At 44.1% G+C, this 17,114-nt stretch overlaps 1 gene segment (V, D, J or C); it reads right to left on the reverse strand.

The window, feature by feature from the left end:
- Positions 1 to 2,307: 2,307 nt before the first annotated feature.
- LOC131481056 (immunoglobulin kappa variable 1D-13-like) overlaps positions 2,308 to 17,114 on the reverse strand; it is a 119,957-nt gene continuing 105,150 nt past the window's right edge. The window contains 1 exon segment of the V gene segment in view: positions 2,308 to 2,434. Within this exon segment, the coding sequence occupies positions 2,308 to 2,434 (127 nt within the window).

Here is a 17,114-nt window from a genome sequence, read left to right on the forward strand (position 1 = left end):
TAAGCAACTTGCTCATAAGTCTGCAAGATAGTAGGCTCTTCCCAGAAGATATGCAAATCGACAATGGTACAAAAGAGGCGGACCCACGGCAGTACTGTCTTAACTGAATAACTCAGCAGATGTTGAAATTCCCCAGGGGTCCATATCAGACCCAGTGGCAGAGGCACAGCTTTTCCTACTGGAAAGTCTCTCCCTGGGGTTCACAGGCAAGGCTTCAGTCTGGTGTTCTATGTGTGAAACGTCCGCATTGCTATTCTCACTGCACAGGACTTGCTTTGCTGCCACTATCCAACCAATGGCAGGTTCCCAGGGATTGTACAGCCCCAGAATCTGCAAGAAAGAAGATAACCTCCTCTGTGCGCTTTCCATGGCTGTTGTTGAGTACAGGGAGGCTTCCACTTTGCTATGATTCCATAATGTTCTTGATGTGACATAGAAGAGCATTAAACAGGAAACATGAGATGAAGGTACAGCATTTATAATGAGGAGCATTATCTATCAGCACAACATCTGTCCATAGCTAAGCTCTTTGATTCCCCGTTTGAATGCTCTGTCCCCCCTTCCTTCAAGGCCAGGCACAGTCAGCATTTGCTCCCTCCATAAATGAGGAGTATGAGTCACTTTCCCGGCTTAATTCCCACCACACATTTCATGCCAGATGCTCTCTGAAGCCTCAGCTTCTGGCTGATGCTTTCTGTCACTTGGCAGTCCTAGCCACACCTTACCAACAGCTCTCTCTAGACTGAGTGCTCCTTCTACCCCTAAATCCGCTATTGTTTCTGAACATGCCCATTGTGCCGTTACCAAATCTCTTTCACTTCCTCTGGTATCAGTGGCTGGTTTTGGAGACACAGAGGACCGAGTCAGGATGAGGACAGAAGGCCTCTATGCAGCAGGTGAGCTATGCTGGGGTGAAGCAGATTCCCTCAGATGGAAATGCTGAGGCTGTTGGCTCACCAGGTGGGGGAGTTGTGGCAGACGCAGCCTAAATCCAGTGAAAACTAAACATCACCTGAAACAGCAGATTGACTGGATCCCCCTATGACCTGCAGGAGGAGCCATTACCCCTTAGATCTGGTAGTGAGTGGGGATTAGGGAGGAGTTAAGACTCAACAGCCCTGGTCTACCCTCCTGAGGAGCAACAGATTCACTACTTTCTAAGAGTTGAATTTTTTATTTAGAGGACATATAACCTTGGGAATATAGAGCAAATTCAAAGTATGTCACTATAAAAATTAAATGAAAATTAACAAAAGAAAGAAAAATGGTGGGAGGTTGAGATGATAGAGTGGGAAGGATAACTGTACTCTTCAAATCTCTACATGAAATATATGAAATGAGCTCACTTTGTATAGGAGCATTTGAAAGTAAAAAATATTTTTAAATACTTATTTTTTGTACTTCAGAGTCAGAGTTACAGAGAGAAGATCGAAAGAGATCTTTCATCTGCTGACTCACATTCTAAATGATTGCAACAGAAGGGATGGGCTGGTCTGAAGCTGGGGTCCAGGAGTTTCTTCTGGGTCTCCTTTGTGGGTGCATTAAGCAGTTTTATTAATTTTGAAAAATAAGAAAATCTATGTTTCCCCTGTATGCATTCTAAGATAATAGTGATGCATTGTGTGGTCCCTGTTTATTCTTCATGACAGGTGCCAGTGGGGACCATCAAGATGACCCAGTCTCCAATCTCCCTAGCTATGTCTGTAGGAGAAAAGGTCATCATCAACTACAAGTCCAGCAAAGTCTCTACCCATTTCCATCCACAAGAACCACCACCTGGTACCTGCTGAAAACAGAACACTCTCAAAGGACTGAGGACCACAGGGTGAGCAGCCTGTTCTGCGGCAGAGAGGCATTGCATTCTGGAGAGCACAGAATCACATTATACTAGGATCACCATCTCGGATCCCCACATTCCTAGGACATTAAAGCATCATTTGTATTCTAATGCACTGTATTTATAGTTTCTACATTGAAGATTCATAACAATTTCCTTTTTAATGTATGAATACAAAAGAATATTGTAGCCTTAAGTTCAATGGGAAAAAAAAAGAATATTGTAGATTGACTATTCCGGCATAATCATGTCTTTCCTTTAAATCAATAAAAACATGGACATTTCCCTGCTGCAGGAGCCAAGCAGAAAGAAATGAAGAAGGCTACAAAGCAGTTCCAAGGGTCTTTCTAACTACCAGTTAGAGAATATTAAGACTGACTGCATGTGCAAATGACTTACAGATAGAGACCCCTGAAAGAGCTGCTGGGGCAGCCAAGGCTCACACTTCTGCTTTTCTGGGTGGTTTTTGTTCAGGCTTGTATCATTATGTAAATATCACCACTATAATACCCTTGACAGTAGTAGATTCCTGCATCCTCAGCCTGCACCGGGCTGATGGTGAGAGTGAATGATGTCCCAGATCCACTGCCCTTGAACCTGTCAGGGACCCCATTGGCTAAAGTGGATGCCCAGTAGATCAGGAGCTTTAGAGGTTGCCCTGGTTTCTGCTGATACCAGGCTAATTGATTGTTGTTGTAAACACTCTGAGTTGACTGGCAATTGATGGTGACTGTGCCTCCCACCTCTGCAGACACCTCAAATGGACTCTAGGTTATCATTGGGCAGCACATCAGGCACCTGAGAAGAGAAAACCAAACATAAACATCCACTCTCATCAGCATGTTCATACAGAAGAGACAGGAAGATTCAGGTCACACTGGCTGAATCAATCTTGGTATTGTCTTTCTTCATCAGGAATTCAGAGCAGCAGGAGCACCAGGAGCTGAACGGGGGCCCTCATGTCTATGCTGTGTCCTGACTGGCACTGACTCCTGCACAGGCTGTGAGCAGCCTGCTCCTACATCTGCTGTTTTCAGAACACAGAGATCAGCAGGGTTTGGGGCAACTCTGTGCAAGATGATGATCACATCCTTTTCATCACAGTAAAAGATAGTGTTCCAGGCACCCCGGGTCACACTAGGGCAACACTAAGTTACCTGCTCAGGAGATGATTTTCCAGGACATTCATGTCACAGAAACAGTAGAGGTAAACCTGGCACAAATTAAATGAACCAAATGACAACATGCTAAGTCTACCTTTATTTCCAGGCCATGGATGATTCATAGGATAACAACTTTGCTGGTCAAGAATCAGTAGTGATATTTTAGAGAGTAAAGTTATCAATCCCTCAGTCTACCCATCATTGTTCCACTGCTCCACTGAGCACTTGTACATTTCTTGGAGAGTGAACATATTTATTCAACTAAGAAAAGAGCACATAAAGAACCTCAAATATACTCAGAAGCCAAATTGAAATGGCACTAAGCTTAATAAAGTGTGAATAATGTGAGGGAATTCACTGAAGAGAGATACACCATAATTCAAACTAGAGGGCACTTGTGCTCAGAATCTAAACGCAGAATCTAATCTCCTGACTGTGGGCATGGAGTCCTCCGCAATACCACTTTCTGCCAGATGGGGTCATTGCCTGAAGTTCATCAGAGTAAACCTCTCACTATTAAATACCGCTTTCTGCCAGATGGGGTCATTGCCTGAAGTTCATCAGAGTAAACCTCTCACTATTATATAAACAGGTAATGAGTGCAACAATCATCAGTGTTTGCATAGATTGTAGAAGCCTGGTGTAGGATCCATAAGCCCCTCTGAATAAGTACAGACCTACATCAACTCTCTGCAAAGATGAAGAAAACCAGCAGGGTATCTCCTGTGAATTTTCTCTTAGCTGCCTTCTCTTACCAGCATGTCTCTGAGGCTCAGGTAAATCCTTTCTGGAATCCTCTCTGCTGGAGACCAGGTAAGCAGGTAATCCACGGACAGGCCAAAGTATGGACCCTCTCTCCCAGGTGAGGGTTGCCTCTGCTGGGTGCCAGTCCCCATCATGCACTGTAGTAGAGGGGACAGCACTCACCACTCCCTATCCAGGAGTATCCATCTGTTGGGAGTTCTGTGCCCCTCCGGGATGCTGTTTCCCAATTTTTTCCCTTATTATTTCATTAAATACATTTTTAACCCAGCTTATCTTTCTGCACCTTCTGGGACTCCCATAACTCATGTGTTTGGCTTTTTAATAGTGTCAATTCTTGAATACTTTTCTTAGCTTGACCCGGCTCTACTTACAGCTTTTGTTTCTTTCCTCCTGGTTATAGAAAATATCTTCTAATTCTGAGGTTCTTTCTTCTACATTATTTATTCTATTTTGGAGACTCTCCACTGTACTTTTCATTTGCTCCACTGTATTCTTCATTTGATCAGCTTTCATTTGATTCATTTCCTTTATGAAAAGTTACTTAAATCTTTTTCTTTTCCTTGGGGCAGATTTCCAAGCTGTGTCACCCACAGGTCTAAAATTTGATGTTAACTTATTGTGGTTGGCATACAGCTCTTTGTTTGTAGTCACTTGTGCCACTCCCTGCAGCGAGTTCCAGGTTTGGGTTCTTATGTTAGACTTCCACCATGATCTCCATAGCCACAACCACTGGCTCACCACTCTCCACCTTTGGTGGTATCATGCTGATGCTGCACCATTGTCTGTACAAACTTTCTCCCACTTCCTGTTAGAGCAGTTCCCAGCATTTAGGAGATACCAGGTTGCCTATATAACTAGATTGTTGGTGGTGTTGAAGTTGCAGGAACCTTTTGACTGGGTCACATGGACCTATTTTGACTTGTGCAATGCCAAAGTTGTTATTATTTTCCCCATGAGCTCAGTGAGTTTGCTCCCAGTTCAGCACATGCACAGCTCACTGTTGTCCCTGTAGTCTTAAAAGTTTTTCCACACTACAAAATGGCACCTGATGTGCCACTACTAGAGTTTTTGATTTGCTGGCCATCAGGTCTGAGAATTACTCAGACCTATCTTGGGTGGAACCTGTAGGAAACCACGTTGTTGCAGTTCACTGACGCAGAAATGAATTCACTCCCAGCTCAGTGCATGAGCAATACTGTCCATAGCCTTTGCCTCCCTATGCAAAATGGCACCTGATTCGACTCTAGGGGGCAGACTGGTCTGTGAAATTTACCCTGTTCCTGCACCACCCATCTGGACCTGCTGCTCTGTCTCTGCTCCTGGTCAAATCAAACAGACCAGCAGGACAGACAGTTTTTTGTCTGGCTTCACAGCCTGAGTTCCCGGTAAACACCCGTTCCTACCTTGTTGCTGATGGAGTTCTGGCCCCTGGTGCAGTTCATATCCCCACTTGCTGAATGCAGCTGGGGTATCCATCACTGCAACACCACATTGTTGTGTCTGCTACTTTCCTATGTCTGTCAGTCTCCAGGTCCTCTGCTGTTGTTCTGTCCTCTCCTATTTCCTGGAATGTGCCCTCTCTGCTTCACTCTGGATAATGTTATTCCATCTGTTTAAATGTCATTATCCTATTCTGTCATCTTGATTCTCAAACTTTGTTTCTCTCTTTCTTTCTTTCTTGCTCCCTTCCTTTCTTTCTTGCTTCCTTTCTTCTTTTCTCTCTCTCCCTCCCTCTGTCTCTCTTTTTCTCTCACTATGTTTTGATCTCTGCTTTCCTTTTTCCAGTGCTTTATCCTTAAAGTTAATAATAAAATTTTTGAAAAATGGAGAAGAGTAACCAAGAAGAAAATTGTTATCCCTAGAAACAAATATTAAACTCAGTAATGACATCCTTCTAAAATGGGGATCCACTTTTTTTAATATATAGAACTGGGGTCAGTGCACTAATTCCTTTCACAGACTGGCAGTTACTTTTATATGCAGCAACAAGAGAAATTTTAAAATTTCTTTCCTCATTTAGAGGACAACTCTGATTGCTGACCATTAATAAGCCTGCACATCACCACTTTTTTAGGAAGTACAGGTCCAATAAGTGTTTGCACCAATTTATTCCTTCTGCCCCTGCCATTTTCAAACCTGTCACAGGAAGATAGAGTAAGTGGATAAGGACATGCATTGCCCAGTTTCCCTGAGCAATTTCATTGCTCCAGGGGACGACTCTCAGAGAAGAGTGGGCACAGAGGCAGAATGTTAGTTGTCTGTATATTATCTGTCATGTCCACTAAAATTAAAGCTGTGTGTGCTAAGGGTTCTACTCGATTTTCCAAAATATTCTGTGTAAAGGAGACTCCACATTGTTACTTACTTGCAAATTATTAGAGCAATTCTATGAGAATTTTCAATTAGGTTTGGAACACATGCAAATCAGCTCTACCAGATTCAAAACTGACATTATTTAGCCCTATGACTGCCAGGGGCGGCAAATACCCCTTAGGTCTGGCAGTGACAGAGACTGGGGAAGACATCAAAGTCAAATGCCCTGAGATTCAAATGTGAGAAGAAAAAGTCTGGACAATCCATCTGCACCTGCAGGCAAACTATCATGTGAAGGACCTGTGAGGCTACTGGCAACTGAGAGCATCAGCTCCAGGACTGAGGACCACAGGCTAAGCAGTTTGTTCTTTCTGTGGCGGAGGAGCATTGGATTCAGGGAAAACGCAGAATCCCATGTTTCTAGAATCATCATCACTGATCCCCAGATTCTAGAACATTAAAAGATAATTTGGAAAGTCATAAACTCTATGTAATGTTTCTGCTTGAAAGATCCGTAACAATTGCCTTTTACTGTTTGAGTCTAAAAGGATGCTGTAATACTGACTACTCAGGCATAATCATTTCTCCTATCATTAGGCAGAAACATGGACATTCACGAAATCAAGTGTAAAGAAGGACAAAACAGAGGGAAGTTACAAATTAGTCCCAGAGGCGTTCCTAATTACCTTACAAGGGCCATAAAATGCTGACTGTATCAGAAAATGAATCTAAGCACACAGAGGCCACAGGAGAATGAGCTGGGATAGCTCAGCCTCACATTTCTGCTTTCCTGGGTGGTTTTGTTAAAGCTTGTATCACCATGCAAGGTCTATATTACTACTGTAATAATACCCTTGACAGTAGTAGGTTCAACATCTTCAGCCTGCACCCCGCTGATGATGGTGAGAGTGAATGATGTCCCAGATCCACTGCCCTTGAACCTGTCAGGGACCCCATTGGCTAAAGTGGATGCATCATAGATCAGGTGCTTAGGAGGTTGCCCTGGTTTCTGAAGATACCAGGATAGAAGATTGTTGCTCCAAACACTTTGACTTGACTGGCAATTGATGGTGACTGTGCCTCCCAACAGTTGCAGACACCAGGGAAGAAGTCTGGGTCACCTGGCGAGGGGAAAGGGGGGCACATCGGGCACCTGAGAAGGGAAACACAAGCACAAACTTCCACTCTCATCAGCATGTTCCTACAAAACAGACAGGAACTTTCAGTCAGCATTAACCACACTTGCTGAATTCAGTTTCTGCTGTTGTCTTTTCTCACCTAGGAGCCAGAGCAGCAGGAGCCCCAGGAGCTGAGCAGGGACCTTCATGTTCATGCTGTGTCCTGACTGGCACTGACTGTGATGCTGGTATTTGGTTGTAAACATTGGTACTGTTGTTGGTGCAAGTTTATGAGAATGTTCTGATTTTGGATGACATGCACACCTGCTCTACCAGGTAGAAAGCAGACACGATTTCTCCTATGACCACCAGGGGGAGCCAAGACCCTCAGGTCTAGTAGTGACAGGGGAATTAGCAGGACTTGGGATTCACCAGCTCTTGTCTACCCTCCTGAAGGACAGTGGTTTTCTCCTTTCTATTTGTTGAATGTTTTATTTAGAGAAGGGACAGTTGAAAATATAAAGTATTTTCAATGTATATCATTATAAAAATTAAAAGAAAAATAAGAGAGAGATGTTAGAAAGCAGGTAGTGGAGTGGAAAGAATCATTATACTTCTAAAACTGTCTATAAGAAGTACATAGCATTTCCTCACTTTGTACAAATGTATTTTAAATTTAAAAATATCTTTGGGTCTGGCACAATAGCCTAGTGGTTAAAGACCTCACCTTGCATGTACCAGGATCCCATATGGGCACCAAAGCAAGTTCACACTGCTCCACTTCTCATCCAGCTCCCTCCCTGTGGCTTGAGAAAGCAGTAGAAGATGGCCCAAAGCCTTGGGGCCCTGCACTTGTATGGGACAGCCTGACTCCTGGCTTAGGATTGGCTCAGCTCCTGCCATTGTAGCCACCTGAGGAGTGAACCAGCAGATGGAATATCTTTCTCTCTGTCTCTCCTTCTCTCTGTAAATCTGATTTTGCACTAAAAATAAATGCATCTTTAAAAGAAAATTTTACTTTTTTAATGTGCTTAAGAGAGAGGAAGCAACAGAGAGGTTTTCCATCTGCTGGTTCACTCCCCCAAATGGTGGCAATGGTCAGAGTGGGCTCATCCAAAGCTGGGAGCCAGCAATTTCCTTCCCGACTCAAGGACAGTCCCATCTTTCACTTTTGTTCTCAGGCCATTCCTGGGGTGGTGGCATCTTTGTCTACTTCTCCCGTTGTTGGTTGTTGTGACTCCCCACAGGTGACATGTGGCTTGCATGCTCCTAGAGTTTTCAGAGGGTCCACAGGCCATGCTGGAGTTCACTGGTGAGTTCCCTGTACACTCACCTTCCCAGCTGGTTTCTGGTCAACTCCCTTTCCCACCTGACTGCTTGTGGAGCTCCAGTCGCTGATTCCTGACCCCTGCTGGGGTATCTGGTCACTGCAACAACACTGCTCTCTCTCCCTGTGTCCATGCATCTCAAGGTGTCCCTCTGCCTTTGGCCTGTCCTCTCCTATTTCCCAGAATCACACCCTCTCTGCTTCAACCTGGATAATAATTCTCTGTCTGTTTAATCATGTAGTTACCTTTTTCTGCCATTCTGTTTCTTCGTAAAGAGCTTTATAGTGATACTAAAATCCTTCATTAAACCTTCAATATTTCACCTGAGCAGTCCTATTTGTCCAAGAGTAAGTCAACTCAGGTTTCCAGAGAGGCATTCTAAGTTATCGGTGATGCAGTATGTGATCTCTGCCCATTACTAATTGCTAGTGCGTCTCAGGACATTGTGATGTGCCAGTTTCCAAGTTCCCTAGTTGTGTCTGCAGTAATGAACGTCACTGTCAATGGTCAATCCAGTCAGATTTTCTTATCCAGGTCCAAACAGAACAACAAAGTATATTGAGAGAAACAGATGAGGAGACGTTCCTAAGCTGCTTCTCTCCTGGGCATCTACCTGAGCCTCTTGAGTCACTGACAGATTCAGTGGAAACAGCTCAGGGACAGATTTTACTCTCACCATCAGCAGCCTCCAGGTTGAGGACGTGGGAGATTATTCCTGTGGGCAGCATGAGAGCTGTCCTCACAAAGATTCAGCCTCCAACACAAACCTCCTCCCCAAGGACATGGGGAAGTGAGCTCCTGCTGTCCCAGCTGCTTCCTTCCTGTCCTGCTCTGTCACTACCTTCTCTGTAGAACAGATCCTGTCTCCTGCTTCACTGTGGAGTATCTACCAATAACGAGGGAAGACTGAGTGAAACAGCCTCTCCTGGGTCCTTTGCACAAGGAAGTCAGGGAACGAAGACCTGGAAAAAAAATGTCATGAGCCTTTCTCTGTGTTAGTCAGAGCTTGACTGCCTCTCATGATCTCTATTGCCTATAAGGTAGACTTAACCCCCAAACCAGTGACAATCTCACCTGCCTCTTAGGAAAACAATTCAGGCAAGAATTCAGGGATGGAGCAGCTGCCTCTCCCCTGTGCCTGCTGACACTGAACCTTCGCATTTGCTGTCTTGACTGACTCAATGCTTCTCTCTCTCTCTCTTCTTCTCTCCCCTCCACTACATCACCTGAGTTAATCCTCAGCACTGAGTTCTCAAGCACTTCTCAAATACTCTGCCCTCCAGTCATGTTTTTCTTCTTCCTGTCCCCAAATCTGACTTTGCATTTTTTATCTGGTGCTCTTGGTTTCAAAACTGAAAACAGTTATGAATCTTGGGAATGTTAGTTTAATGCAAAAGAGTATTGGCAGATTAATTACTTAATAACTGTACTCTGGATATTACTATGAATTATTTCACCAAGAGAAATACAACAATATAATATGTAATCCTCCTTATAATATAAAGGTGGGTCTAGGTGAGAGAGGGGATATGACAGTGCAGAAGGTGGTTGACTGAGCGTATGAAGGGACACGTGGGGAATCCTGAACCTGCACAGTGACTTGGATCATTCATGCTGAGCTGCCAGAGGGAGCACAGCCCTGCTGCCTCCTCGGTGTCATCACAGCGAGGCCTCCGACCCCCTGAACTGGGATGACAGCACAGTGTGCAGGCTGACATTATAATCATTACAATAGTTTATAAATAATATTTTTATAATTCTTTACTTGAGTTTTATATATATTGTTCCATATTTTTTCCTTTATTTTTGACATTCTTTACATAGTTAATTAAGGCAAAAAGGTTCAAGGGCTATAGGAAAGTAGGTAAGACTATTATTTCCAAATTGTTTTTGTCATATATCTGGAGTAAAGGGGGAGCTAAAGGGAGAAACCCCACCCAGTCTCCCACCCATCCCAGCTCCCTGATGTGGGGCGTGCTCTGAGAAATGATGTTTTTAGCAGCACCCAGTGAAGCAGCCTAGCGGCTAAACTGCTTGCCTTGCACATGCCAGGATCCCATATGGATCTAATCCCAGCGGGCCCACTTCCCATCCAGCTGCCTGCTTGTAGCCTGGGAAAACAGTCGAGGACAGCACAAACCCTTGGGATCCTGCACCCATGTTGGAAACCAAGAAGAAGCTTCTGGCTCCTGGCTTCGGATTGGTTCAGCTTTGGCCATTGCGGCCAATTGGTGAGTGAATCATCAGACAGAAGATGTTCCTCTCTGTCTCTCCTCCTCTCTGTATATCTGACTTTGCAAAAAAGAAATAAATCTGTAAACAATAAATCTGTAGAAATAAACAACGTTTTTAGCTAATACAAATACAGATAATTTGTTTTACTTGCCCTGTAGTTGACTGACCTATGAGATCCTTACTTTGTACTTCTTGTCAGTTTGGCAGAACAACACAACACTTAGTTCTAAGCTGAGAGCACAAATTCCTGTTAGAGGGAAAATTTCTTCAGTGAATTATCATAGTGACCTCTTATCAACCAGGTGTGTGAGAGCCTAGGGCTCAGCTATCAAAGAGTGTGAGTGGAACCAGAGATTCTCATTTATTTGCTTTTGTGCTTCCATATTAGGAGCAGAAAATAAGATTACAGAGACTAGGAGAGGACAGAGCTGATCTGAGGGATGAGAAGGGACAGAGAAAATAAGGAAAGGGTCAGGGATGTGAGATGCTGCTTTCCCCACAAATCTGAAATGGAATCACCTGGAGTCTATGAAGGTTTTGAGACAGTGGCATGTGGCTGGAATAAAAGCAGAGAGGGCAGGATTAAAGATCTAGAGCAACACGGAACCAAGCAGGTCAGTGTGAAGGCTGGATTTCATATCACCCTGGTTTTCTTGTGCACTGTCTCTAGTTACAACCTCAAATATGGAGTGAACATAGCCATGTGGAAGAAAGATATTTAAACACATATTAGCCTGGGTTAAAATACTAGATTCCCACAAGAGCTCAACATATATTTTGAGGGAAACAAGCCCTATGTCCTGATATTTGAATGTCAGAAGAAAATCCTGTATCATCCATGTGCACCTATTGGAAGACCCAAGTATAAAGGACTGGGGAACCATCTGTGTGGCTGCAGGCAGCTGAGAGCATCAGCTCCAGGGCTGAGGACGACAGAGTCAGCAGCCTGTTCCTTCTGTGCCAGAGGGGCATTGGATTCAGGAAGAGCACAGGATCACATTTCTGCAATCACTGTCTGATCCCCACAATCCTAGACCATTAAAGTATAACTTGGATTATACTTATAAAGTATAACTTGGATTATGCTTATAAATAACTTGAACAATGTTGTACTCTGTCTAATGCTTCTGCTTGAAGGATACATTATCTTACTTTTTAATGTATGAATTCAAAGGATGGTATAACTTCGAGAACTCAGCCAAAATCACTTCTTTCCTTTAACCAGTAGAAACATGGACATGTTGCAAGTGTCAAGTAGGAAGAGAGGGAGGATATAAGGGAGCCCAAGGGCCTTTCCAACTACCCTCTACTGACTATAAAAGAAGGACTACATGTAATAATGTCTGTCAGCAGATAGAGGCTTCAGGAGGAGCAGCTGGGGCAGCCTACACTCACACTTCTACTTTTCTGGGAGGTTTGTGTTCAAGCTTATATAATTGTGTAAATGTTACCACTATAACGTGCAGCACAGTAGTAGATTCCTGCATCCTCAGCCTGCACCGGGTTGATGGTGAGAGTGAATGATGTCCCAGATCCACTGCCCTTGAACCTGTCAGGGACCCCATCGGCTAAAGTGGATGCAAGATAGATCAGGAGCTTTGGAGGCTGCTCTGGTTTCTGAAGATACCAGGCTAGACAATTGTTGCTCAAAACACTCTGAGTTGACTGGCAATTGATGGTGACTGTGCCTCCCACAGGTGCAGACACCTCAGATGGAGTCTGGGTTATCGTTTGGAACATCTGGCACCTGAAAGGAGAAACACAAACACCCACTCTCATCAGCATGTCCATACAGAAGACACAGGAAGATTCAGTTAACACTGAGCACACTGGATGATTTCAGGTCCCAGTGTTGTCCTTCCTCACCTGGGAGCCAGAGCAGCAGGAGCCCCAGAGGCTGAGTAGGGGTCCTCATGTCTATGCTGTGTCCTGACTGGAACTGACTTCTGTGCAGGGTGAGAGCAGCCTGCTCATAAGTGTGCAGGGTAGTGGACTATGCTCTGGGGACATGCAAATCATCAGGGGAAGTGATATCATTGTGCAAAACAGAACAGCCCAGCTCACCTCATAACTGAGCACAGGGGAAGTGTCTCCAGACATTCAGGTCACACCAGTGCTGCACTAATTTACCTGCACAGAATATGACCCTCTCTAAAACAGGCTATAGGACAAAGCATTTTAGGGTCACTTGGCATGCTCCAAATAAACTGAAAGGCAAGATAATGTCATCCACTTGTGCTTTATGACTTTGTTTCATTTTACAGGAGATGTACTTGTTGGTAAAGAATATGCAGTACTATTCTATAGAGTAATTCTATCATTTCCTCAGCCTGCTCTTAAATTCTTCCCATGGTAACTAATTTCTTACACACTTCTGCGAGTCCGAAATTATTTCATTTCCTTTATATAGAAAAGAGAGTAACAGGGATTCCTATTTAGGAGGAAATGTGATATTATCTTCGCATATTGTTAGAATCTGAATAATCAGTAGCAATTCAGTGCAGATGGGTACACCATAATACAGAAGAGGGCTCTTATGCCCAGAGACTAAATGAGTTCCCCATTCTTGACATGAGGACCTCTGCAATTCAATTTCTTGTCATTGGCTGTCATTTCCTGAACTTCAACACCATGAAGCTCTGTCTATTGATGTGAAATTCAATGACTGCAACTATCATCAGTATTTGCTTTCATCTGTAGGTGTCTGGTTTAGGGTCCACAATAAATTTTGGATGAGTTCACACCAAGAACAATTCTCTGCAACAGATAAAACCCAGAGAGCTTATAAGCTACAGTATCTACCACTGGGGCTCAAGTGAACCATCTGTAGAACCTGGTACATGAAGAAGAGGTGAGGGGGTATCCCAGGAGAAAGATCAATTTATTAATCTACCTTACTTACAGGAGGCTATCTGCTGCTTGGTTTCAGTGCCAAATCAAGCAATGAAATGCCTCATTCCTCGTCTATTCTTTTGTGTTGGATGGGAGTATGAGCAATTGCCTTCTCCCTACCCAGGAGTCTCCACTTTGTCAAGTTAGTGCCAATAACATAGAGCAATATCTTGTATTCCAGCATATTTAGACCCAGATTTGCTCTCCTATATCTCACATTTCATTCTGTGCTCTGATCACCAAGTCTGCATCAGTGGAACGGGACAATGAAGTCACTACCTCAGTGCCATGGAGCCTGGCAATCGGAGAGGTGGTTGGTGTTACTGAGATATGAACACAGCTGACCAGACCATGGGGGTGCAGCCATCACAAGGTTCACCTGAAATGTGATTTCTAAGGGAACCTCTTAACAAAGAGCCTATCAGGATCAGAAAGAAGAAAACTGCCTTTCCGGACTGAATGCTCACATCTTTAAGGAGTTAGGTAGCAGCACCACCCCATCCTTCCCCTTCACTGTTTGTTTGTTGACCTGACCTCCTCCACTTCTGCACTGAGCTCTCTGAGCTGGGGAGGAAGTTCAGTCTGCATTCATGCAGACGACAGGGCCTGGGATGAGCAACCCTTAGGGAACCCTCTGTGAATGAGGGCAAGAGGAGGGGTAAGGACCCCAGCTCCCTCACCTCTCAGTGGCAATAACTCTGAGAGTTTTGTCTGTATTCCATGTGGGCCAACACTTCCTAATCCATTACAATTTACTGACCTAAGAGCCTTTCCCATTTGTCTTCTCTTCATCTCACTTCCTTATTGCACTGGTCCTCCACTAAAATATAAATATGCTGTCAATTCTAGAACCCATAACATAGGTAGAGAAGTTCCAATTGTTACACAAGGAGTGTCACTGCTCAGTTCATGTCAGCTCTCCCTTCTAAGGGATAGAAGTTTAACAAAATGAAGGAAACTTGAATTTCTTTCGCCCTTCTGTTATTGCACTGAAACAGAAATTTCACCTTTACTTCAAAAAACAAAAAGATGCAGCTGCATATGCAACTGCCCCAGCTTCATTCACAGAGTCAGGGATTGGATCTCAAATGTCCTGCAGCTCTGGACTCAACAGAACTTCTTTGTGATTTTGAATTCTGATTTAGACTATTTCAGTAGTAGGAGTGATAACAGAGTAAGAAAGGGGAAAAACAGTCTAAACCAAAGACACCCACATCCTACATTCCAGATCATTGGGATGTTACATTGATTGTCAGAGGGTAACCGGCAGATTGATTAGCTAATAACTATAATCCAGATTATCCCGAATTATCTGGTAGAAGTTAATACAATGCAACATAATCCTCCTAAGAATAGGGAGGAAGTCAAGGACAGAGACCAGCTGTGATAGTGGAGAAACTAGCTGGACAGAGGAGGAGGACAGAGGACAGGACATGTAGGGCATCCTGAAGTTCCAACAAGGACTTGGATCTTCCCCTCTGGAGCTGCCAGAAGGAGCACAGCCCTGCTGCCTCCTTGGTTTCATCCCAGGGAGGTCTCTGACCTACTGAACTGGGATGACAACATATTTGTGCGGGTTCAGTCCTAAACAGTATGATAGGGCATGGGCACAATTTCCCAATGGGCTAATCCTCTATCTGCAAACACTGGCAGCCCATGCTAAAATCTACTTTTATTTCCAGGCAATGGTGATTTATAGTTGGTTGATAATCTGCAGAAACATCTTGGAGAGTACAGCTATCAAATCCTCAGACTCCCCATCATTGTTCCTCTGATCTACTAATCACTTGTATATTTCTAGAAGAGCAAAAGTATTTCAATTATTCAACTAAAAAGAGAGCATATAGAGGACCACAAATACACTCATAGGCCAAATTGAGATGGCACTAAGACTCATAAAATCTGAATAATGTAAAGGGATTCACTGCAGAGAGATGCACCATAATCCAAACTAGAGGACTCAATGCTTGGAGATGAAATGGGCTGCCCCTGACTGTGGCCATGAAGTCCTCCCCAACACCGCTTTCTGCCAGGTGCTGACATTGCCTGAAGTTCATGAGAGCAAACCTGCCACTGTTGCATAAAATGTAATGAATGCAGTGGTAGCATAGGCACGGGATTTCCTACCAAGAACGTCTCCCTGGGGAACACAGGAAAGACCACAGTCTGCTTTTCCATGTGTGAAATGTCCCATTGCTCTTCTCACAGTTCAGGACTTGCTTTGCTGACACTGTTCCACCTGTGACCAGGATCCAGGGCTTGCACAATCTCAGACCTTGACAAGCTCCTCTGTGGTGCTTGTGGCTGTTGGCGAGGCCAGGGAAGCTTCCTCTGTGCTCTGATTCCATAATGGTCTGGTGTGACATACAAGCAGGGGAAAAAAGAGGAAAAATGAGATGGGGGAGTGGAATTTATAAGGAGGGGCTCCATCTGGCAGCACTAGTGTGTGTTCCTAGCTAAGTGATTTTTGTCTTCCCTGTTTCAATGCTCTGTCACTGAATTCTTTGAAGGCCAGGCACTGTGGAGGGTTTTCTCCCTCCCAGCTACCACATTCCATGCCAGATCCGCCCGGGAGCCTCTAGTTATTTCTGATGTTCTCTGTCCCCGTTAGCCCAAGCCATGCCTTTAGAAACAGCTCTGTCTATATGAAATGCTCCTTTATGCCCTTGAAATTAATGTGTTTTCTGAACATGCATTATCTCTGTATTTTTGTGTAGAATACTCTCCTCAAATTCAGCAGCTCAAAGTATAAACAGTATGATTGTCTCACACCATTTCTGTGAGCCAGGAGTTTGGACACTGTTTTCCTGGCTGGTTCTGCTTCAAGCTTTCTCATCAGATTGCTGCCGTGAGGTTGGACAGAGTTGCAGTCATCCAAGGCTGTTGCTGGTGGCCTTTCAGGTGACCCACTCCCACACTGGCTGTCCACAGGCAAAGTCCACTGGGCACCATGTGGATCCGCCCCAGTGCAGCCTGAGTTTTCTCATAGTTCTCACAGGACAGCTTCCTCTGGAGTAAATGATCTGTGTCTTTTTGTCATGATCAGAGTTCCAGTGGTAGGAACTGAAGCTTAGAGAATCCCGTGGGGCTTCTTTGTATTTTCAAAAAGAATTGTTCTGGGTGTGCCCTTATCCAATGGATCTTGTGGATCCTAATACAGGTACTTGTAGATTAATGCCAACATTGATGATAGTTGTGTTCATTGATTTTCACATCAGTAGTTAGAGTTTCAGGCTGATGAAGTTCAGGAAATGACAGCCAACGGCAGAAACTGCTATTGCAAAGACACTCATGTCAAGAAAGATGTAGCCCATTTATACTCAGAGCATAACAGCCCACTACCATGTCATGCTGCATCTCTCCACAGTAAACTGCTCCTTACTATTCAGACTCTAACAGTGTCTGAGCATGATTTCACATTGGCTCCAAAATGTATGAATCCCTCTCTTCCTCTTTTTTAAAT

The sequence above is a fragment of the Ochotona princeps genome, chromosome 8 (assembly GCF_030435755.1).
Source record: "Ochotona princeps isolate mOchPri1 chromosome 8, mOchPri1.hap1, whole genome shotgun sequence".
NCBI lineage: Eukaryota > Metazoa > Chordata > Mammalia > Lagomorpha > Ochotonidae > Ochotona > Ochotona princeps.